This window comes from Diabrotica virgifera, chromosome 3, assembly GCF_917563875.1.
Source record: "Diabrotica virgifera virgifera chromosome 3, PGI_DIABVI_V3a".
In the NCBI taxonomy this organism is placed as follows: Eukaryota; Metazoa; Arthropoda; class Insecta; order Coleoptera; family Chrysomelidae; genus Diabrotica; species Diabrotica virgifera.
Genome location: NC_065445.1, coordinates 52,919,796 through 52,945,793, shown reverse-complemented (window position 1 = coordinate 52,945,793; position 25,998 = coordinate 52,919,796). Strand labels below are relative to the sequence as shown.

Genomic DNA, 25,998 nt, shown 5'->3' with positions numbered 1-25,998 from the left:
GGTAAAAATCTGGTTGATTTGTTAGCCTCAAAAACGTGTTCAGGTCCATCTGTTATGTATTTGCTGTTCTTTATTTTAAACCGTACAGGCATGTATGGTTGAATGAAGAATACTAACAATTTATGTTCAACTGAAGGCGTTTCCACACTTACAAACATTCTCAAAACTGTGTTAGCTGTAGTCAACCATCGAGAGTGGGAAAGTGGACCCGGTTTTCGAACAAATAAGTCCACAGGGCAGTTGGCTGACTTTATCGAACAACTTATGTCTAGAAGATACTGTTGATCTTTACTCAAAAGATTGCGATTAATGTCTGGTAATTCACAATCAACACTTACAGGGTTTGAAATACGATATATTGTCGCGACTGATTATAAATTGAAACAACTCAATCGTTACGATAAATTGCTCACATTTAGCGGCGTCTAAACGCTGCTTTAGGTTTGAGTGTGTTTTCAAGATATAGCAAATATGTTTCCTTTTTCTTTATTGCTCCTGGTCCAATTACCACTCTCTCTCGTGTCTGATGAGTAGAGTATAGTATAGATTATAGATAATAGTAGTAGGTAGAGTATAGATAATTGAAGACCTAAGTGGAAGAAGGAGGTATGTGACATTTTCTAAAATTCTGAGTTTTCTAGTGAATGAAGGTGATGTGTGACTTTCTCTATCATATGAAACTTACACTGTAGGTACCTCTAAAACCTTAATAACAATGTTACTAAAATAAGTACGAATATCCATATTTTTGGAGATTTTTTGGATTTAAAGGAGATCTTAAAAATAAAAGATTATGTAATTACTGTCGTAGGTGTTTTATTTTCAATTTTTTCTTGTAAATAAATTTTTAAAATAATTAACAAAAAGTCGATTTTTAACAACACAATTACTTCTTTAGAAACTTTCCATAGGCTAAAAGGCAGTTCAGAACATCACAAAAGTCACTAAAAATAGGTTCTCTACCATTTGTCTTTATTTAAAAAAATATCTACAATTTAATAAACCGCCTTTTTACTAGGAAGGTGAAAGATGAGGTTATTTTTTTACATAATAATCTTATCTAGTCAATACTATATATTCACTGGGCATATCGTATGTTATAGACCAGACTATATCGGCGCCCCGCAAGGTAAATTATTCCGATTCGTTTCTTTGCACAAACTTACTCAAAAATAGATCTTTATAACAAATCCACAGGGTGCCGGGAGTAGCCGTGGTCGGAAAATTGTTTAAATTTTTTTTTTTAAACAAATTTAAGAAATCAATTTTTTCACTTCGTACATTTTTTTTAGATTATCTGGGTCATTATGAGCAAAAAAGGTCTCTTGTGATTTTTCTCTAAAATTGATTGTTGTCAAGTTGTACGCGATTTAAAATTTGAGAAACGCGACAAAGCCATTTTCAAGGCTTAATAACTCTGTTAAAAATTATTATTATGAAAGTCAAAAAGTGACTAAATAAAAGTTTAAAGCCCTCCTACATGATGATCTTGAAGAAATTTGTTTGATTAATTTATTACTAAGCTGTTATTTTTAATTATCATCAATGAGCGCTAACAACGTGTTCGGCGCTGTTGGATGCACCAATGGAGTGACGGAATGGTGCATCTCTTTCGCACTCACATAGGGCTTTTCATTCACAGTCATTTGTTTCGAGCTTCTGCCATATGTCGGATAATCCGTGTATATTAATATTATACACAGATTATATAACATATGACAGAAGCTCGAAACAAATAACAACCGATGAAAAGCCCTATTGACGGCCGCTTCAACACGCTGTTAGCGCTCATTGATGATAATTAAAAATAACAGCTTAGTAATAAATTAATCAAACAAATTTCTTCAGGATCTCATTTAGGGGGGCTTTAAACTTTTATTTAGTCACTTTTTGACTTAGTTAATAATTTTTAACCGAATTATTAAGCTGTGAAAATGGCCATTTTCGCGTTTGTCAAATTTTAAATCGCGTATAACTCGACAACAATCAATTTTAGAGAAAAATCACGAGACCTTTTTTGCTCATAATCACCCAAATGGTCTATAAATTGTACGAAGTGAAAAAATTGATTTTTTGAATTTGATAAAAAAAATTGTTTAAAAATTTTTTCGACCGCGGCACCTCTTGGCACCTCTTTTTGAGTAAGTTTGTCCAAAAAAAAACGAATCAGTTTAATTTACCTAACGGGGGCAACGATACAGCCTGGTCTATTAATGATAATCGTTAAGTAGAAATTAAAAAGTAATCAAAAAGTACACAATCTAGTGATATTGAAATGATAGGTTTTAATAAAAATAAATCGCAATCTAATGATATGGAAATGATAGTCTCTCATAAAAATAAATAAAAAATCGTTACGTAATATTTTAATTTTCATTTAGCCATTGAATATTTTATCACAACTAACCCTTGATAATTAAAATGAAATTTAACATATTTAAAATACCCAAATGCCTAGAAATATCTAGAATTAGCGAAATTAATAACAAAAAATAACCTCATAATCTTTACTAGCTATAATTATCAATCTACCTAATTTAATACAATATCACAAAAATTTACTTAATTTACGTGGACATTTTGGATAACACAATGAGAGCTGAGAAAAGAGAATTAAAATAGATCCACCTGCCTCTTGGCAATTTAAACATTAAATTTATGCGAAAAGCGATGTTTATTTTGAAATAAACATTTTTTTCTGATTTCTGAGAGCAGTAAAATGTATTTTGAATTAAATAAATTACATATAGTCTTCTTTCTGTGTGAATTCGTTTAATTTAATTTTTTTTATACCTTGTATAAAAAATTATGTTAATGTTTATATTATTATTGAATAAAGAAGTGAATAACCTTTCAAATAAGCTAGCATACGATCCCTATTCTCATTTAAAAATATCGATTGCGTCATCACGCCGTGATGGATGACGTCACTAGTATGATATATATGCCAAAAAATCCTAATTTAAAAATAAAAATCGACCTGTTTCGGGATTTTTCCTTAAACTCGCCAGTTTATGAAATAATGAATTTATTCCATTTGGCTTTGTCACACTGTATACAGAAACATTATTTTGTGTGAGAGTAGCAGTATTTTTTGATTATGTCTATGAAACTTAAAAAAAATATTCTACTTCTTTAAGACAACACTGGTTAATAATAATAGTTGCCTTTAGAGAAGAAGAAATTACTAGAAACGGAGCACATATGTACCTTTTGATAAAGTTTTTTTAATAATAATATATCAATCAGGAGATAATATATTATTTAAGTATAAAAACGTATACATCAGTATCTTGACATTGATATAGAGGATATGCAGTTTGGATTCTGCAAGGGCGCCAGAAAAAATACAAAAAATCCAAAAACGAGAAAAATACGACACATATGAGGGCGATCAAGAGGTTTCAGCTAAAGTTTCTATTAAGCGTGGTCTCAGACAGGGATTCGTTATGTCACCGATGTTATTTAATGCCTACACTGAACCAATATACTTGAGATAACGTTAAATATACGTCGCGAAGGTATTAAAATCGGTGGTAAAATTATTAATAACATCAGATACGCAGATGACACCGCCATAATGGTAGAGAGTCTAGAAGACTTTCAAACCCTGTTGAACGCTGTAAAAAACAAATGCACTGAAAACGGCTTACCAATCAACGCAAAAACAACAAAATGGATGGTGCTCGGAAAAGTTGATATCGAAGACTCAGCACCAAAATCAGATAACAAAATCCTAGAATCATTTTATATATCTGGATAGCTGGATCGACTGTAGGGTTGAAACAGAAGAATAAACTTCGACTAGAATAGAAATTCCACGAAAAAGCTTTATTAACAGGCGTTCTTTATTGTGCAGTAGAAGTCTAGGATTGACCTTGCGTCTAGGAGTATTAAGGATCCCCCAAACCAACGCGAAACTTTCGCAGCCACAACCTACGCGGAATCGCGGCGAATCGATAGGCACGGCGACTTATGAGCGTGTTCACACTAGGTGGGGCGGTGTCCGCAACGGTCGCGGTAGATCAGCGTTGTTTTCATGGAACGCTGCATGCACGGTTTTTTCCGCTGCCGTTGTAGTTTCGCGTGAATTAAAATGTCTGTTACAGAAAAACTCATTGAAATTGTGAAACAATATCCTATAATATATGATTTAAGTAAAGATTAGAAAAATATAAGAAAAAAGGATAAAATCTAGGATAGTATAGGGTTAGAATTAGGAGAAAATGATTGAATTAAAATGAATATTTTAAATTAGTAAAAATGCATGAATTTTCATGAACTAGTCATCCATTCTCAGAAATAATATTTGATTAAAGATTATGAAATAAAAATAATAACATCAATAAAGATAATATCAGTTAAAAAACCAACTGTCAAGCGTAGGTTTTTCCTGGTCATTCTCAAGTAGTTTTCTGATGCTGACCTCTCAAGGTTCTTTAGTGTTCCCTTACAAGTCTACATTCAGGCCCTTGTTCCCATCTTTTCACGGTTTGCGTGCGGGAGTAACATTTTGGCAATTTCCTAGATTGTTGTAATTGACCAGCCAAAAAGATCGGCAGGCCTAAAACTCTTACGCCTACTGCCTTCCTAGATAGCTGGTCAGCAATGCGGTTGCCGTTATTTCCATTGTGGTCCGGGTAACTATGTAGTTATCGGGAAGTTTATCTGACAGTTTTATTAAATATCTGTCAGATAAACTTCTCGTTAATTAGTTATCCGGAGATGAAAAGACCGTCCTAAAATTATAATTTGTTCATATTTGTATGGCGAACAGTCGCGTCAGGTTCCGCGCCAATGTGGGAAAGCCTTGTCCGCTACGGTTTCGCCTGCGAATGTTCCGCAACGAAAAATTCGCGTCGCAAAAGTTTCGCGTCGGTTTGGGGGATCCTTTAAAGTGCTACGTCTGGTCCGTTTTGTTTTATGGATGTGAAACCTGGACAACAAAAATAAAAAAATCTTGACCCCCCAGAAACTCAGAAACCAAGAGTTTTTTCAAAATAAAAAAAACACGTCAAATTTTACTGAAATAGGGACGAATTTTCATGCAAAATTTATTCCCCCAAATGAAACCCCCTACTGCCCCGCATAGACCCCCGTTTTTTAAATAACAATTGTGGTCGAGTGGCACATCATTTGAAAGATAATTTTTTGCTCTACGCGACACTCTATTTTTTTTTTAATTTACCGAATAACTTTAAAGATAATTTTGGATTTAACTAATTTATTGGTTAACCCGCCAGTGGTCGCTATATGAGATTTTCTCTCACGGTTTCAGAAAATTGCGCACAACTTTTTTTCTGGGAAATTATACGCGCTGTAGTTCCTTCTAGTCTCCTAACTATCCTCCCTCGACAATCTAATAGACTCGTCCGCTCAGATAGTGACTCAGTTTACTTAGTATCACCATATTGTTGAGTCAGTGTGTTTCATGTGAGAGATTCTCTCATCAAGCGACCACCAGCGTCTCCAACTGTGTATAAAAATTAATGTTATTTTTCCCCTTAAAACCTAAAATAATATCCTTTTATGATGTAATAAAAGGCGCCGTGGATGTGGTCGATGATAGGAAATTCCTATACAGTGGAACCTCGATTATCCGTCAGGGCACCGGACCTAGGGTATGACGGATAATCGAAAAGACGGTTAACAGAAAATTTAAAAAAAATTAAAAATTCATAGTACAACTCTCAATTTTATATTTGTATGTTTTGTTTGACAATATAAGCGGGATTTGTGTTCGTACAATCGAATCAATTTGGTTTAAAATATTTTGAAATCTTTGTTTGATTTACTGTTTTTTCACATTTCGAAACGGCTGTATTTCTTTATCTACTGTATTGGCTCCTTCTTGTCGAGAATACCACTATATGAATTGTTTCATGTGCGGTGCAGCTTCTCTAGCTTCTTTACGCAAATCGTTGTCAGTTGCAATATCATGATCGACATCGCCACCGTCAAATTCCAAGTCTGTGTCAGCTTCTGAATCTGTTTCATCCGCCTCTGTTGCCATTTCATCATTTGTCAGCAATCGATAGCTATTTCCGTCCTCATTACAAATTAACCATTCATTTATGTCATCTTTAGACAACGAAAACAAAACAGTTGATTCAACCTTAACTTCATTTGTTACTCCTTCTTGTCGAGAATACCACTATATGAATTGTTTTATGTGCGGTGCAGCTTCTCTAGCTTCTTTACGCAAATCGTTGTCAGTTGCAATATCATGATCGACATCGCCACCGTCAAATTCCAAGTCTGTGTCAGCTTCTGAATCTGTTTCATCCGCCTCTGTTGCCATTTCATCATTTGTCAGCAATCGATAGCTATTTCCGTCCTCATCACAAATTAACCATTCATTTATGTCATCTTTAGACAACGAAAACAAAACAGTTGATTCAACCTTAACTTCATTTGTTACTGCATCACGCTCAGATGTCACGGGGGCATTTTCATCTTCAGTTAATGCAGGCCATATTTATTTAATCCATGCTCTTTTCAGCGTTATTCAATTGATCCATTGGTTGTATCAATGATGTTGTATTGGCTGGCAGAAAAGAGCATGTGATATTTCCATCATCATTTTGCAGCATACCGGCTTCAGGATGGGCACGTGCATTGTCCAAAATGAGAATTGTCTTTGGTGGCAAATTGACTTTATGGACCCTGACGGTTACCAGAGGTGACGGTTAATGGAGAGACGGATAATCGAGGTTCTACTGTATTCTGTTTCACGGGTTAGTTGTAGATGGTCACTTACCATATATTTTTCAATGTTAAATATTGGCGGCATCAATAGTCACATTTTATATAAAGATAATAATAATAAAACAGAAAAACGTCGTGTCTTTTTAAAGCAAATGGCTTTAACGTTGATCAAACCTCATCTTTTTTGAAAAATTTTGTAAAGAAAGGCAAAAGTTGGATATGTGAGAGAAAATCTCATGCGCGACCACTCGCGTAACAACCTACCTAGCGGCTAATGCCTGATTAAATATCCAATCTCGATATTATAATATTGAGGTATTTGCAAATATACGAAGAGGCTTTGAAATAGACTGTATTATTATATGGAGGTCATAGGAGGTTGTTTGGAACATTTAATTGGTTAGTTTGATGAACTTTTATGTTTGTTGTTATTAAAAATGTTCAACCAATAAATTAGTTAAATCCAAAATTATCTTCAAAGTTATTCCGAAAATAAAATAAAATAGAGTGTCGTGTAGAGAAAAATAATTCCTTTCAAATGATGTGCCACTCTACCACACTTGCTATTTAAAAAAATCGGGGAGTTAACGCGGGGCAGTACTCTTGGTTTCTGTTGGAACACACTGTATAAAGTAAACGGTAACAAATATTTATCTACATAAATAAGTTTACCTACCCAGCTGTATGTTTACATAACAAATTATTAATTTATGAAGTTGATCTGTTTGGTGTTTATCTCTTGCCCTTGTATCTAAACTGTCCACATTATTCCGTTTAATTCAAATAAATTGGTGATGTAGCAAAATCAAAAATTAAGAGATCACTAAGGTCTAACGGTCATTTCGTCTACCATATAAACACGAACAAACACTATATCTCTATTTTTTTAACATTTGTCTAATTGGATATTTGTTAGATAATTTTAAAAACATCGAAGCAAATAAACAATAAAGATCAAAAATCTAAAGGTTATCAGTTTAAACCTTGGATAATTCGTTTAATTGAAAAAGTGTGCGTGGTTCCTAGTATCACGTGCCTGTTATATGGCTGCATATTTCAAATAACATGTACTACTTTTTATACATTGGACAAAAACAACCAGTTCTGTAAAAAATCGGATTTGTGCAAATAAAATAAGCAAATGGGTAATAAAGTTATTTGTGATTCTATCTGCAATATACAGGGTGCCCCGAAAAGATTGGTCATACATTATACCAAAGATTCTGTGGTCAAAATAGATTGATTGATCCTCACTTACCTATATACAATAGTGCACACAAAAAAAGTTACAGCCCTTTGAAGTTACAAAATGAAAATCGATTTTTTTTCATATATCGAAAACTCTCAGAGATTTTTTATTGAAAATAGACATGTGACATTTATATGGCAGCAACATCTTAAAAAAAATTAAAGTAAAATTTGTGAACCCCATAAAAATTTTATGGGGGTTTTGTTCCTTTAAACCCCCTCAAACTTTTGTGTACGTTCCCATTAAATTATTATTGTGGCACTATTAGTTAAACACAATGTTTTTAAAACTTTTTTGCCTCTCAGTACTTTTTCGATAAGCCACTGTTTATCGAGATATTTTGAATATTTGTCGAATCCACCACATATTTGTTAAGTACGATTATAGACCTGCTAATAATCTGAAAATTTATTTATAATTTCCATTTTTATTTATATTTTGAAAAAGAAGCTACATCTCGATAAAAGATGACTTATGAAAAAAAAACTAAGAGGCAAAAGTTTTAAAAACACTGTGTTTAACTAATGGTACCGCAATAATAGTTTAATTGGAATGTACACAAACATTTGGGGGGTTTAAAGGAACAAAACCCCCATAAAACTGTTACGTAAATATATTGAAAAAGAAGCCGCATCTCGATAAAAACTGGCTTATCGAAAAAATACTAGGAGGCAAAATTTTTTTAAAAACGTTGTGTTTAACTAATGATACCACAATAATGAATTAATTGGAACGTACACAAAAGTTTGGGGGAGGGGGTTTAAGGGAACAAAATCCCCATAAATTTTTTATGGGGTGGACAAATTTCACTATAATTTTGTTTTAAGATATTCCTGCCATAAGAATGATACATGTCCATTTTCTATAAAAAACCTCTAATAGTTTTCGATATATTGAAAAAAATCGATTTTCATTTTGTAACTTCAAAGGACTGTAACTTTTTTATAAGCACATTTGTACTAAGGTAAGTTAGGTTCAGTCGAACTATTTTTGACCCCAGAATGTATGGTATAATTCATGACCAATCTTTTCGGGACACCCTGTATAATATATTTATCATCTTTCAAAATGAGTGGCTTTGAATGTAGGCAAAATGATTGATAGTGAATCATAGTTTCGCGAAAAATTTGTGACTATGTAGCTGTTGCTGTCTAAAGATTTAAAACATTAATAAATTGAAAGTGGAAAATCACCCAAATTTGATAACGATAACTATCACTGACGGATGGAAAATAAGTGCTTATTCTTGGAGACTGTTGTATAACCATGTTATCATTGTATGTATTAACATCTAATACAACAAGGATTGCTATTTTCCGAGTTTATAATATATCAGTAATAATATGCTTAAAAGGTTATTTTGCGCATCCACCTTCTTTCAACTATGAAAAACCCGAAAATGGTGGATGCGCACAACAACCTTGTAAGGAATCTTAGCAATAGCAAATGGGGCGCCAAACCCACAGTACTTAGATCAACAGCCCAGGCGCTATTTTTCTCAACGGGGGAATACGCATTGCCGGTATGGAAGAGTTCTGTTCACGCTAAGAAAGTAAATCTCAGTATGAAAGAACCTTGCAGGCTCATTAGAAGCTGTATGAGAATAACCCCTCTAGATAAGCTGTATAAAGCTTTAGGCCTCACGAATCCTGACTCCCATAGAACGGCCCACGAATTCACGAAACGATCCAAACAAATCTTCAAAGGGGTGGCTGACAACCGCCACCCCTTTTTGGTCATGAACTGTATCCTGGCAGACTGAAATCAAGAAAACGCCCTGCTAGACGAACCACCACCCTTATTATATCCACAAACAGATAACAAAGTAAGATATCAAACGACTGGTCGACGTGGCGCATGGTGAACCGTTTAGGAGCCGGTTTAATGCGATTGATTACTTCTTTATATTCTCTTTCATTATTCTTTAAGTTTCTTTTTTCTTTCTTCGTATCTAGAATTCCCTCTGTCGTCTTACTTTTCTTTGTTGTATCCTTTTGTAAAGTTCGACCATTAAGGCAAAAAGAAGCACAAAGATGTTCAAAATAAACGTACCATATTTAACAATATTGGTAGATGTTCAAAAAAGCAAATAAACATTTGGAAACATATTACTATATATTAGGTACATAATAAATTGTTTTATAATTTTTGGTATTCTTAAAAACGCATTCTCAATTTTTTTATTTAAATAATTATTTATCTACTCTATGTCATATTATGTATAAGTTTTTAGTTTGTGAAAACTGTCATTATAAATAGCAGTGCGTGAAGGGTTTAAAGTGTGCGTGAAGTAACAATGTATTTTAAATGGGACTTACTTTTTCGCACTGTTTTTGGCACACTACTTTCATATAATAAAATATCCTCAACTTTCGCGTTGTCACGATGATGACATAATGAGTAATAAATTACAACAAAAGTTTTGACAGTTTTGTGGTTTGAAATAAGTTAGAATTTTTATAAACGTCAAAGTTCTAAAAATTGTAGAATAGAAATAAATTCCAGTGACGAAAAGTTACAGTTTTTTAATTTGTATATCGTAGATAAAAATATTGTATGAAACTGTGCGTGAAGTACTTTTTGCGAACTTACGCTAAACATCGCGTTCGCTCGCAAAAAGCATACTTCACGAACTGTTTCATAAATAACTACACACACCGGCAAAATTAGCCGAACACGTTAAAGATGGGACATGTTTGATGTCTCGTATTTCATAAACCAGTGATCCGATTTGAGTGATTCTTTTAGTATGTTATAGCCGTATTATTTAAGAATATCGGTGTAATAATATTGTTGCTAGACAGGTAAATGTCATTTTATACCGGGTGTAAAAAGCATACTGTGGAATATTCCAGCGTATATAAAATTTTAAAATTAAAACTCGATTGTAGAATTATGCTTTCTTAACATTTTATTTTTTGATTCATTTGCTTATGTTGGAAAATAAAAAAGTTATGTGTTTTAACAACTAGCCATGTTTTTTATCAATAAATCCTCATAGTAGGGGAGAAAAGTATGCTAAATTTGCAATTACTCGAGCATTCTTGGGACCTGGAGTGGATTGTGAAGAGTAGGTGCTACAACCAAAAAAAGTTAAGTTAAGTTTTCCATAAAGTGTGGGACTCTCCATTTTTTAATTTAATTTTCCATTTCGACCAATCGTTTTTTCCGATTATAGCGCCATTTATCCATAATAGGAAAAAATGTTGCGAATAAAAGTAGCTTATTTTTACGTCAAGGATCCAAATCTGCAATAAAAATTGGGGGCTCCTATTTAATATTTTAATGTACCCCCACCCCACCTCCGTGGGGGGTCGTGTTTGTTGCCATTTGGTAGATTTTTGAAAAATTTTGAATACATGTATTTTGCAGTTTTACGATCTGATATTAATTTCGCAAAATATCGCAGAGTTCGTTTTATAATTTTTAATTTACCCCCCACCCCTCTCCGTGGGGTGTCACGAGCCCCCACGGAGGTGGGGTGGGGGATTTAATTTAAAATCTTAAATAGGAGCCCCCAATTTTTATTGCAGATTTGGATTCTTTGCGTAAAAATAAGCAACTTTTAGTCGACATATTTTTTCGAATTATGGATAGATAGCGCTATAATCGGAGAAAATGATTGTTTGAAATGGAAAATTAAATTAAAAAATGAAAAGTCCCCCACTTTATGGAAAACTTAACTTAACCTTTTTCTGATTTTAGCACATACTCTTCACCATCCAATAGGTCCCCATAACGCTCGAGTAACTGCAAATTTCCTCCCCTACTATGAGGATTTATTGATGAAAAACATGGATAGTTGTTAACGCACATAACTTTTTTATTATCTCACATAAGTAAATGAATCGAAAAGGAGAATGTTAAGCAAGCCTAAATCTACAATCGAGTATTAATTCAAATATTTTACATGTGCTAGAATATTCCACAGGGTGTTCCAAACATTAAGAAAAAAACACAGTATGATTGGTACACCCGGTATAAAATGGTATTTAACTATCTAGCAACAATATTATTCCAGCGATATTCTTAAATAATAAGGCTATAATATACTAAAAGAATCACTCAAATCGGACCACTGGTTTATGAAATACGAGACATCAAACATGTCCCATTTTTAACGTGTTCGGCTAATTTTGCCGGTGTGTGTATTTTGCTTTCTAGTTTTTTTGGATAATTTACATATTAGTTTACAATTACTATTTCAGTTCTTTAGCTTATAGGCATGGATCCCGCGTACCAAAAAAAATTGATTAATAGCAAGCTGAAAATTTGTTAATAGCTTAACGGTGTCTAGTCGGACAAGCTTTGATGTATGGGAACACTGGAACAGGGGAAGTTTTAATTGTGGAACAGGTTCAAAATTTGAAACGTCAGATTACGAAAACGCCCCATGCATTTTGTCGGACAATTGATTTGTTACCCTTTCATTAAACTCTCATGCAAAAATCAGACTGCTATTTATCACCAATATAATTCCTGTCATTTGACATGTTCTACGTGTCGGACTTATTAAAACGCCCAGTTGGTGATAAATACGAATCTGATTTTTGCGTGAAAGTTTAATGAAAGGGTAACAAATAAATTGGAAGTTCTGTGCGATAAAATACATGGACGTTTCCGTAGTCTGACGTTCCAAATTTTTAACCTGTTCCACAATTAAATCTTCCCCTGTTCCAGTGTTCCCATACATGAAAGTTTGTCCGACTAGACACTGTTAAGCTATTAACAAATTTTCAGCTTGCTATTAATCAACTTTTTTTGTACGCAGGATACAGGCCTATCATAGGAAAGTTGGTTTAAAGAAATAATAAAATTCCATCCAAATAGATAACAGAAATATAAACAAGTTAATAAAATGGGTTCAAAATTAAAATATAAGAAAAATATCTAGAATACTGACATATGTTTTCAATTCTTGATAGTCTATTTGGACTATTTTACATCAACTAGAATCCGGTGAAAATAATAAATGAGATTTAAAATTTAAATGTACAGAAATCTTGTGTTAAATTTGTAAACTGTTTATCTACAATTAGATAGAGATTACAACATTTTTCCTTGAAATTTCAAAATTTTTGCATCATTTTTTTTTTATCGTGAGTCCAAAGGAATATAAATGTACGTTTTAGTTATAAAATATTTTTGTGATTAATATTCCAAGTATTGTCAACATCATTGTTTATAATTGCAAATTTTAAAAAGGATAATATAGAAATACATTTAATTAGAAACACAAAGAAGAGTAAACAGTTAAAAAATCATCACTTTAAATGTTAAGAGTTTAAAAACACTTTAATACACGCTCTTAAGTTACATATTGTTAAATATATCATGTTTCTTTGATCAGTTTGCACGAGAAAATACGAAAAAGCTGAAATCTATAAGATGAGATATTTAGTGAATATTTTAATATATGAAAATAAAGATTCTTTAAATATTCGGATAAGCAAAAAACCTATATAGATAGCTTACAAAAAGTCCAACTCTGGGGGAAACCTAAGAAAAATACAATTTATAGGCCATATTGTAATATCTATACAAATTGTATTATGAAATTAATATCAAAGAAATAACAAATAGTAAAAAAATTATCTAGCATCAAGGTAACATCAAGTCTGGTGTTAAATTGATTGAATTTTAATAAGTATCTGGATTTCGCTATTATAAAAATTCTTGTAGGACGAAACACAAGAACTTAAATTTTGTTTTGTTGCCTTTGTGCAAAAAATATCACTTTGATGTTTTTGCACTGACCAGCTTTATTCGATGCCAAACAGATTGCGAGCAGTCGTTGCTGCAAGAGGTAGACATACGCGCTATTGAATTGTTTTGTTTTGTTGTTAATTTTGTTTTATTTTGTTAATTTTAGTGCGTTTGGTATTTTTAATTAAAAAAAACCTTCAAAGCAGTGTTTTTATTTACAGCTCTTACAAGAAAAGAGATAGTTGGATAATTCAAAAAACAAAACCTTAGGAATACCTCCAGGATAATACAAAAGAAGTATAAAACAAAATCAGCCCTCCAATTTTTCCACAGAATTTTTAAAGTTAGGAGAAAATACAACGCTTCCATTTACCCCCGTATAATGCCATCTAAGCAAAAAATGTTTGTTACTGAAATAATAAAAAACGACATCAATACATGTACCTACAAACTGGTGCAAGAATCATGAATATCGGAGCACAAATAATAAAGTTATAAATGGTCAAAATTAAAAAAAAAATGGGTGGCGGAATTTTGTGCCGGTGAGTGTATTATGGTTATTACGCATATTATGAATCCTAAAATTGTAGATTGCCTTTCTAAAACAGTTTTAATTTAATCTCTCTAATGTTCGATTACAAATTCTTTTTGATAATATCGGCATCACCGGCTGAAAACTTTCATAAGGACTGAATTGCCTATGTTCCCTATACTGTAAAGTCAAGGTGGGACGGACTATAGCAACAATATTATTACAGCGATATTGTTAGAAAATAAGACTATAAGATGTTAAAAAAATCACTTAAATCGGACAACAGTCGGACAACCGGACAACAATCGTGTGGGTGGCCTATTTTCTCGTGTAGTTTGAGATTTGTTAACCCATTATCTTTAAATTTAAACTAAAATAAACTTAAAATCATCCAAGGTAACCAATTTTTACCAAAGATATAGTATCTCTCGCAATAAATAATAAATACCGTGTTGTTTACAAATTACATTCTAGTTTCCAAATTAACGTTACCATAGCGCTTTTTTACTTTAGGAACACTAATCGTGACATTTGATACATTTACTTTAGATAAAGAGCGCAAATAGAAACCAGACAAATAATTTCGTGTAACTAGACTTTGCTACAACACTTATATCACAAAAGAAGATTAGCAGTGTCTTGCTGTATAAAAATAAAAAACTTCCTAATTTTGTCAATAGTAGTAACACAGACTAGAAATGTTTAGTATAATCAAGCTGTTGAACCCTAATTACAATGACGGTAAACACCTTCTATATGCGGTTTTAAAATATAGGTAACTAACAAAATTCTAACCCTTTAACTGAGGAAGACATATGTATACTCTTAGACAAGGAAAAAAGAGAGGACGGGTAACACTCATTTAAAACACACGTTCCAAAAGTGAAGCCAGTTTTTGGTTTGTTTGTCACCAGAAACATGGCGGCCACGTCAAAAATAACAATAGGTTGCCAGTGGTGGGTGTTCGTTGAAGGTTAAAATTTCATAAAAAATAAAGTAAATCATCATCTAAAATTCGTAATAAAAACATATGTATGTATTGAAACATATGTACGTAATATGAGCAACTTAATAAAACATTTACCATACACAAATTCTTCATTTTAAATACATTTCATGTTTTTATTTTAAATACTCAATGCATAACAATACCCCAAAGATACGTCGATGATCAAAATCTCTGGTGTCAGTTTGGCTTCACTTTTGGTCAAGGATTACTCGTCCTCTCTCTTTCCTTGTCTAAGTGTATACTCGTCAAAATATTCTCTTGCCACTATTTTCAATAAAAATTTTTGTCTAACTAAAATTGACTGAGGGAAAAATAAAAACAAGTAGGATTTCGAAAAGTCACAAGGCTTGATAGATTTTAGCCCTACTATTTAGATTTCCAATTTTTGTACAACCGTATAAGAATTGGAAACCTGAGTCATATTAGATGGGGTGAAAGATGCAAAAAAGATCGGTGACCAAATCCCATGACGCACTATTAGTCTTTGATACCTATATTTATACAGGACGTTTCCAAACTATTGATATGTCAGCCATTTATACGCCCCTATTCGAATATATTAGGCGTCCAGAGAGGATCTACAGCTGTTCTGACTTAACAAGGCCTTCTTCAATTTTAAGGAAAAGTTGATATACAGGAAGAGAAAAGTTTAACATCATGGGTTCAATGAATTTCGTTTATATTTTTCACAGATCAGGTGGATCTTCTTTAATAATAAATCCCGTTACGAATAATCAGGAGTATTCTAACTTTAAAAGCTCCTGGTTGTTTTGAGTTGAAAACATACTTATTCTGTTAGATTTTTCAGTCAAAATATTTGTATTTTTTCACATTCCTTATATCAACTATTACTTTCGATTTTAAGTCTCTAGTTGCCTTATTTTTCCTACCAACTTCTTTTGGTTTATTTATTTTTCTTTATACCTGAACCTTCGTTAATGTAGTATATAGACCCTACAATATGCAGACACCTTCCGTCAATTCATCTAGGTAAAAATTCCAACAAAAGTTGATTCCGTGTACTCAAAATATGAGAATGTTAGGAGAAAATGAAATACAGTTTATATTTCATTCTGTATCAGAGGTGACCATCGTCCCCTTACGTACGTTTCACCCTATTAGAGCTCTTCAGAGAGGCTATATGGTCGCCTCTAATATGTAACTACAAAATCCAGTTACACTTCTGATCTTATTTATATTTATACAGTATTGGAAATTTATTTTCGGAACATAGGAACTTTCAATGCAATAAGTTAGATTCTTTTGATTTGCAATTAACCAATGTATTCAATGTATTCAATTCATTTATTCGACTGCACTGAACTGAGGTGCCCCATTGGATTGCATAGTTTGTGCGATAGCCAGCGGTACAGGGGTTTCCGGTCGAACAAATGAATTAATTTTAAAACATTGCGACGTTATATTGAAATTTACACTGGTTAATTGCAAATTTGAGATCTTAGTTCGGTGCAGTCGAACAAATGAATTAAATATGAAACACAGCGACGTTGTTTTGAAATTTACACTGGTGAATTGCAAATTACGAATCTAACTTATTGCATTGAAAGTGCCTATGTTACGAAAAAATATTTCCAATACTGTATATAAATATTTAATGACGAGTATACTTGTCCCGATAATTGTTCTATTGCTAAATTAGTGTATACTTGATAGGAACAGAAAGCATTATAGTACAGGATATTTTTAGAAAATTTGTTAGTGCTGTGAGAAAGGTTTGATGAAACATAAAAAAGTCTTAAGGATATCCGTAAAGTTTTGGAACCAATAATACGCTCTTATTATCGTTCCTAGGATCTTATGTAACACTAATGAAAATTTTCTAATTTCTTCAGAACACATCCACTTACGCAGAGGTTTTAACTCTGTAGCTGATAGATAAGCTAGGCCATATAAAAACTCGTGACAAGACGCCTCGTAACGCGACTGTTCGTAACATCGACAGTTCGTAACTGTAACTATTCGTAACGTCAAAATATAATTATTCTGTTTATATTTGTTAACGTGAAAATCAACTTTTATTACAGTTGGAACTGAAATTATGTTTATCAATTTAACGAACCAGCATCAGGATAAACCTTTTTAATACATTTCATATTTCCTCGAGAACAATATTTTGAAAATTGTGTCTTAAAATAAATATAATCTAACCGTAACAGTCGTTTACTAGATACTTTAAACTGATAATTCAGGATATAAAATAAAAAAAATATCCTTTAGTTGTCATATTTACAAAAATATGTGCAAAAATATATGTAAAATATATTTAAAAAGAAGTGGTCTTAAAAACGTACAATTACTTTTAGTGTAGGAAAGTATGCAAAGTACATTCCTTGTATACATTCCGTAATTCTAAATTTGCAAAAAAAACTAAATGTTGGAGTTACGAATTATACCGGTACGAATAGTGTTAGTACGAACTGTCGATGTTACGAAATTTCGTCGTTACGAATTGATGGCGTTACGGATTATCCGTTACCATTCGTGACGAACTATCCCGTTACGAGATGTCATGGAACCATGAAAACTGGAAATTTCATGAAATACATAATTATAGTCATATTATGTGATTTTAACTAATGAAGTATACAGTTTCTATTGTGGCTTTACTTCACATTGCCAAAAAATTTGTTCTTGATGTGACAAAAATAAAGAGGGTCGTTAAAGACAAGATTAAATTAGAGATTTTGTGGAATATACCAAAATATTTGTTCAAGGAGTATACATTTTCACGTCAGATATTTTGTAATGATACATTATTTGTCAATGTTTCGTGTACAACTACGACATTAATTATATTATCAATGGCGATGTACAACAGCAGTAGCTCTATCTAAATGTATACAGACTCACAACTATAGAGAATGAGGCAAACTCCTTGAGTAAGGAATTATTGTCTTTGATTCTTGGCCAATCCTAGATTTTCCTGCCTGATGTAAATCCCAAAAATAATGTATCATTACAAAGTGTTTAAGTTTTTTAATTAGATGAAACTATCAAAATCTTTGGAATACATGAGGCACCTAGTTAAATTTTTAGTTCAACTGGATTCAACCAATTTTGTCAAAAAATTCCCAAGCAGTTTTAACTTCACAGTATCCAATGGAATGATCAATGCTGGATTTATCTCTGAGAGATCGACGAGAATGACGGCAACGATATATTAAATCTTCAGATGTTTCAGGCCGCAACATAATGAAAGGTGTGTGAAGAAAAACTAGACTTTTGACATCTACAACCTATAACAGATACAGAAACGAGACAATTAATATGCTCGTGTATAAAGGATTAACAAAATAAAGTTACCAATGAAAATCATGGAATGTATATCGCTGCAAGTCAGGAAATGAAGACAGCCAGGGAAAACCTGGAAAAAGGGAATGTCAAAAGCTCTGAGTATTTACGCTTATTTTATCTGAAACTACGACCAATGATGGAGATGCATGCAGTAGAATTAGGGCTGGCTGGATAAAGTGGAAGGAAACGAGTGGTGTGTTGTGTGATAGAAAAATTCCAATGAAGCTGAAGGGAAAATTCTATAAAACAGTCATAAGACCGGGTATGATGTACGGAACTGAATGTTAGGCAGTGAAAAAGAAAGAGAAACAACGAATGCATGTGGCGGAAATGAGAATGGTTAGATGGATGAGTGGAGCGATAAAAAAGGATAAAATTAAAAATGAGTATATTAGGGGAAGTCTAGGTGTGGCACCAATTGATGCCAAAATGAGAAAGCATAGGTTGAGATGGTTTGGTCATGTTCAACGTCGAGACGTTAATCACTCAATACGAAGAATTGATGAAGTTCAGATTCCTAGAAGAAGTAGGAGAGGAAGACCAAAGAAGACCTGGGGGGAGACGATTAGACAGGACATGTCGGTAGAGGGGATTAATATTGATATGACCCAAGATAGAATTGTGTGGAGAAATACCATTAGGGAAGCCGACCCTGCGTAGGGATAAGGCAAAGAAAATGATGATGATTTAACTGAAACTGCGACCCAGTGTGCCAATCCGACTCGAAGGACTAAATACTTAGTAGCATGTTGTAGGTAAATCGCAAAAACTCTAGTATTTAGTGTAAAAAATGCACTTAGAAGCTAGATAACAATGTTGAAAAGAAAAGGTTATATATACGTGCTGTTTCATTGAATGTTGAAACTCGAATACTGCCTGCTTTTGGCGACTTTTCAATATAACCCTTAATAGGGGCGGGGTTAGTTACAATCAAAATGTGATATGAGCCGCATTGGTGTACTGGCTGGTACTTTCAGATAAAATAAGGGTAAACACTGAGTTTTATGAATAAAAAAAAACTATTCAATGACCGAATGCTGTGGAAAATAGGCACTGGACAACACCGAATGACTTTTTGTATCCATTGTATATGTAGGTACATATTTCAAGTATTCTTAACCCGGGAACAGTCGCGCCGTTAGAAAAAATGCTTTTCCGTGATAACTTAATGAAAATTTTGCAACATAACTTTCCACTCGTAATTGCCTCAAAGGAAGATTGTAATAATGCGTAGGTATTTAAAAATAAAATTAATTTTTTTTTGTGAAATTTATGGCTTTGGTAAGAACCAATTAGCTTTAAAATTGTTAGAAATAGATATTTTTAACATAACAAGTAAATAAAAATATTATAAAATATAAATTTATTTTAAATTCGTATTGTTAGATGTAATCTAATCGCGCGACTGCTAACGTGACAAAAGTGAGCGCGACTGTTCCCGGGTTAAAAAGTTAAAATATGATGCCACAGATAAACAACTTTTGAAAAGATAAAAAATAAATAAAACTAAAAATACATCTTACAACATAACAAAATGGCTATCTTACCAAAAATAGAAATACCTATCTTTGATTAAGAAATTTGAAGCAACGATAGAAACAGAAAAAAAAACAGAACGGTATGGCCTAGGCAACGCTAATTATTATCACAAGAACCTTTTTTCAAAAAGACAAAATCCTCAAATAAATGAGAACTTTATCTAGTATCTTACAAATAAATAATTACACTTTTATAAAAAAGAACTTTTTATAATAAAACGTTTTTCAATTTCTATGTCATAAAAGAATTTTGTAATCGACTTTAAACTCATATAGATCAAAGAAAATCTTTAACACACAACTTTAAGGGAAATATTGGAAATTATTAATTCATCAAAACATATTTCATCAAATTTTTTGTCTATTTTCTACTTGGTTTTCAAATTTAATTTGGAATTCCAGATCCACTACGAGTAGGGGAGTGCAATTAGAACTAAAAGATACAATGTTTCGGAAAAAATCAAACAAGGTTATATTTTTCTAAAACTTTTTTTGTTAGTTTATAAATATGTTAAAGTAAAAAGTTCTACTCACAAATTTCGCCGCTAATTGTTTATTAATTGTTTAAACAATAACAATTGTTTTGTATAAATAATGTTAAGAATATGGTTGAATTCAACATTTTATTTTGATAAAAAATGTTTTTACGTTAGTTTTAATCATGCTGAACCCGAATCTGACATTACAATTTGCAAATTCAAAATGGCGGATTCAAAATGGCGGATTTTTTCCTAAAAATCCTTAAAAAGTAGTTGTAAAATCCGAATTTTTTTTATAAAACGTGTTTGGTTACATATATGTGGATATTTTTGAGAGGTTGCTGAACCTGAATCCAATTTTGATAATTTAAATTATAAAATGGCAGATCCAAAATGGCGGATAACTTAAAAAATAGTTGTAAAATCATAATTTCTTTACAAAATGTATTTATTTCTACATATATTTATTTTTGAGAGCTTTGATAAACCTAACTTAAATGTTAACATTATAAGCTATAAAATGGCGGATCCAAAATGCGGATTTTCTAAAAAGAACATAAAAAAGAACATTTTTCTAAAACATTTATTGTCTTTATTTTTAACAGGTTGTTGAATCTGAATTAAAGATTAAAAATTTAAATTTCAAAATGGCGGATCCAAAATGGCGGATATTTAAATGAAAAACAAGTAGAATCCAATCAAACAAATATGGAATTTCATTCTTAAAAAAAAGATAACCAAATAATTTTCACAATAATATTAAAAATTAAAATGTATCAGAAAGAAAGAACAAATTATTTAAAATCTATCTCTTCAATATCACCTCCAACTACGCTGACATCTTCGCTTTCTTCAATTTCTTGTTCATTTCAAACGGGACAATTCAAACAGTCTTGTCCGAAACAATGAGAACAATATTGATAAAATATAATATTTTATATTTGCATATTAAGTGTTAGATCATGCACAGCTATTTATGACGAATAACTTTCTTCATAAAATTAATAATAAAACAGTTATCATAAATAATAAGTAAAAATTTAATGATGTTAGTTATAATTAATTTGAAACAATATTTAAAAAAAAAACAAATTTTCGATTAGAAGGATATAATTACATATTGGAACATAGTTTTTAATTCCAAACAACTTTTCTTTATAAAATTTTTCGATATTGTGAAATATAAAGGTACTTTACTCTTGAGTGAAATTCATATTTTTTGACATACCTCGTACAAAATTAACATAATTTGATATTTGATGGTTGCATCTTATGTTATATACGATGAAGAGTATTTTATAAAAAATAACTTTTTTTCGTAAAACTGATATTAAAAAAGTTATCAATAGGTTCCAAGTTACGCAGACACACTGTATAAGAGCCAAAAAAATTTTTTTGTTGAACATTTATTATTGTTGAAGCTTATTATTAAATGTATTTTAGGTAAGTTTTACAGAAAATAGTTTTGATCACTCTGTATATACATTTTTTCAGCTGGTAATTTTCGGTTTTTGTATTACATTTTTGTTATCTTTCTTAGTTTTCTCAAAAAGAAATTGTTTATTTCATTTTTATACTAAAATAATTCAGTGTTTTTTAAAGATTGCATCCTAAGCTTGAAAATGATATCAAAAAAATTGTATTAGATTTATTCAAACTTGAGTAATACCGTCTTAAAATGATGGGAATTCTGTAAAACTACGAAGTTTTAAAAAATTACGTTTTTTGAGACATCGTATTATTTGAATTAAATTTTTGAGATTTTTTTTGAATGAAACATCGTTTAGTAAGATAATTGAGAGGTAAGTTGTGCAAATTTAAGAGTTTTATAAGTTAAATTGTATTAGTTACACATTTTTAAATCATTTTTAAACAAAATTCATGTAGTTTCCGCCCACACCGTACTTATGTCAATACATTTTATTTCTTTTTATTACAACCATAAGATAGCTTATTTGATCTTCTTTCATGTCCAATTTGTAAAATTTCTTTTGATCCATTAGTTAAAGAACTACATTAAAAAAACTCAACCGTGAACTTCTTCCAACGCTAGTTTACAGTGCGCCAATGTGTGTGTGAAGGGTGACTTTAGCGTTATAAATAAAAAATTACAGAAGCTAGAGATTTAATTTTAGAAAAATCTTTATATAAGTTTTTTTTTGTAAAATTTTCTGAATTTTTCAATGGTCAAGTCAGTTTTTTCTAAAAATTATATTTTCGGAGTTATTTAAAAAAACATCTAACTTCGCTCTTTATTTGATTAATAAAAAATGAAGCACCCACTTCTCGAGTAGAACTTTTTGATATGTTGTTTATTAAACATTTCTTAATGAAATTACAAAAAGTTTGATCTTGTTTGATTTTTTGCGAAGTGAAAATCTAAATGCACTCCCCTAGAGGTGATATATGGCATTTTGAGTAAACAAACAAGACATTTGATTCAACCCAGTCTGTGAGACTTGCTCACTCCTAAAAATGACGTCCGGGTGCAACAATTCATTGGAGCGAGGTGTATTAATTCGTGTCATACAGGAATCACTCCACCACGCTCCAATGCTCCATACCATCCCTTTCCCCCTATGGCCTCTATAGGTGGATTGCTAAAGGAGTTGGAGGTATTCGTCGGCGCAAGAGTATAATGTTACTAGCTAACATTAATGTCGAAAAAGGACTAGTTAATGGGGCTATGGCAGCGTTTCTCAACGTTTTACCATTTGCGACCCAATTTTCCATAATTATTTTCACCGCGCCCCCACCCTCGCTTTATAGTGAGTACATTAACAAACCCCAAAAATTCTTCGAGTTAAAATTAAAATGACGTGAAAAGCAAAAATTATTTTTAATAAAAACTTTGACTGTGAATGAAATAGTTTTACTTGCCTCTTATAAATTCTCATATCAAATAGCCAGATCTAAAAAGCCTAACACTATTGGTGAATATCTTATATTACCAACTGCAATTCAAATTGTAGAAACCGTGTTTGGAGATAATTGTGCCAAAAAATTGGAATTTATACCTCTATCACATGATATTGTTGCCCGTCGAATTGGTGATAATACTGAAGATGTACAGTACAGGATCAGCTAATCAGGAAGTTGCGTGAAAAGCTGTTTGCGATTCAGCTTGATGAGGCAACGGTGGCAACAAAGATGCTCATTTTATTGCCTACGTTCGATTTTGTGATGGGAGATCAGTAGTAGAACTACTTTTCTGCACACCAATAGAGTTGATAGCAACGTCGCATGCATTATTTGCTATCTTAAATGACTATATAAATGAAGCAAAAATAGAGTGGAAGAATTGCGTCGGAATATCCAAAGAAAAGTCTCCAATGTGTATATGGACACACTATGATCCACAGAGAAGCTCTGGCTTGAATATTGTGCTAACTACGGTTGTAACAATAGTTAATTATATACGTAAAAATGAGACCTTTGAAAACTAGAATCTTTTCTGTACTTGGATGCAAAGACATTGATGTGGTACATTCAGCATTATTATTTTATTGTAATGCAAGATGGTTATCACGTAGGAAATTTTTACACCTTGTTTTGAATTAAGACATGATATCGCCATTTTTCTAGAAGAAGAGAAGAGACCGGAAGCCAAGATGTTTCACGATGAAATTGAGTTACCTGGTTGACATATTCGAGAAACTAAATATTTTGAACTTACAAATTTAAGGGGCCAATACACATATAATTTGATACGAATGATAAAGTTAAAGCTTTTGTAGGAAATTGAAATTGTGGAGCAGAAATTTAAAGCAAAAAACTTTGAAATATTTGCAAAACTTACCAGGTTGAAGAACAACATGTGAAAGTTGTTTCTGTAAGCATTGAAAATCATTTAGCACTGCTGACAAAAAATTTTAAAATATACTTTTTTGCCGACGACCAATTAATACCTACCTACTAGCTAATAGTTATGAGTGGGTCAGGAATCCGTTTCAAATTACACCTGAAGGGCTCTCTACTGCAGAAGAAGAAACCTTCATAAACTTCACGGCAAATGCCGAAATCAAGAAACAGTTTAATAAATCACCCTTTGAATTTGGGGCAGGGGTAAATGATGAGTTTTCTGCACTGAAAACCAGAGCGTTCCGTATACCATTATCGTTTTCACCATCCTACCTTTGCGAAACAGGATTTTCCGCGACGGCTGCTTTAAAAACCAAATATAAATCGCAGCTAAATAATATAGAGAAAGAACTGAGAGCGTCTATTTCTAATATTACACCCTGTTTCGATAAGCTTTGCTCTGCAAAACAGGTCCAAGGAAGTCACTAATTTACATTAAACTTGCTGATTTAGTATTCAGTGCTCTTCATAACTATGTATAGCTCCTTATCAGTGTTCATGTGTATTTTATTTTTTATTTTGTCAGAATTTTGTTTTGCTTTGATTTTAGTAAATTAGTCAATGTTTTGGCGTTTTTTTTTATATTTTAACGCCCCCCACTGCTAAAAGCGCGCCCCCCTAGGGGGGCGCGCCCCACAGGTTGAGAATCACTGGGCTATGGGTAACGTTGTTGAGATTGTGTGGCCTCTATATCGCCGTGATCAAATGTATGCGATATATCCACAAATAATATATTGAATCATCAAATGCCAAAAATGCTTAAAAATTAAGACACAAAAGTTATTCAATAAATTAACCGTTGACCTACTCAAAACGGACGCATATTACTGGTACTAGAATGTCGCAATTGAGGAAATCGATTTATCTTTGGAAGATAAATAAACGTACTAGCTTTCGTTTTTCTAAATAGAAGCGCTCTGAAGATATATAAGAAAAACTAATTCCAAGACGCCATTTTTAAAGAGCTTTATCTCCCTTAAAACTCGATATATCCATAAAATAGCAGTTAAATATTGCATTGTTAACTAGTTCTGAGCTATTCTGAAAATTTTAGATGCCTAGGTAGCCTAGAAGTATGTTTAAAATCGATTACAAAATTTGCCGGACATAGTGACATAGTGACAAAGACCAAGCCAAGTATATAAAAACGTTTTAAAATAAATATTTTTACACTTTTCTTCAAAACATCCTCTGCATTAATTTATAGGAACGCAAACGTTACTTGGACGGTAGCTTTCTAATTTTTTCATAGAAAAAAACTTGCAATCTTACCGATTCCTTCACTGTTCAAGAACCAGTAACCGATTTGTATATTAAGTTTTCAACTTAATACTAAATTTTAACGTATTATCACAATGTTTGCATTTCTCTCGAGTTTTATCTCCTCTTGCCATCGGCAGCACAATAGGACGACAGCTCTTCCACGGTACAGGACTTCTCGCAGCATTCGTTGTATACTCCCCACCGCTTTTTTCTTCGTTTTCCTCCCATGAGTGTGGAAGCTTCTTCTTTGCTTTGGTAGGGGAAGCCCAATTCGGGGTTTTCGTCGGGCATGGGCATGTCGCCGTACATACCATCCCATTGTGCAGGACGTGGAAACC

General features: G+C 32.4%; 1 protein-coding gene across 1 annotated transcript in view; it reads right to left on the bottom strand.

Annotated features, from left to right (window-relative positions):
• Positions 1–799: 799 nt before the first annotated feature.
• Positions 800–25,998, bottom strand: part of LOC114349182 (LIRP) — a 52,482-nt gene continuing 27,283 nt past the window's right edge. Inside the window, exon 3 of the mRNA XM_028299570.2 lies at positions 800–25,998. Coding sequence (XP_028155371.2) covers positions 25,775–25,998 — 224 coding nt within the window. The 3' untranslated portion in view covers positions 800–25,774.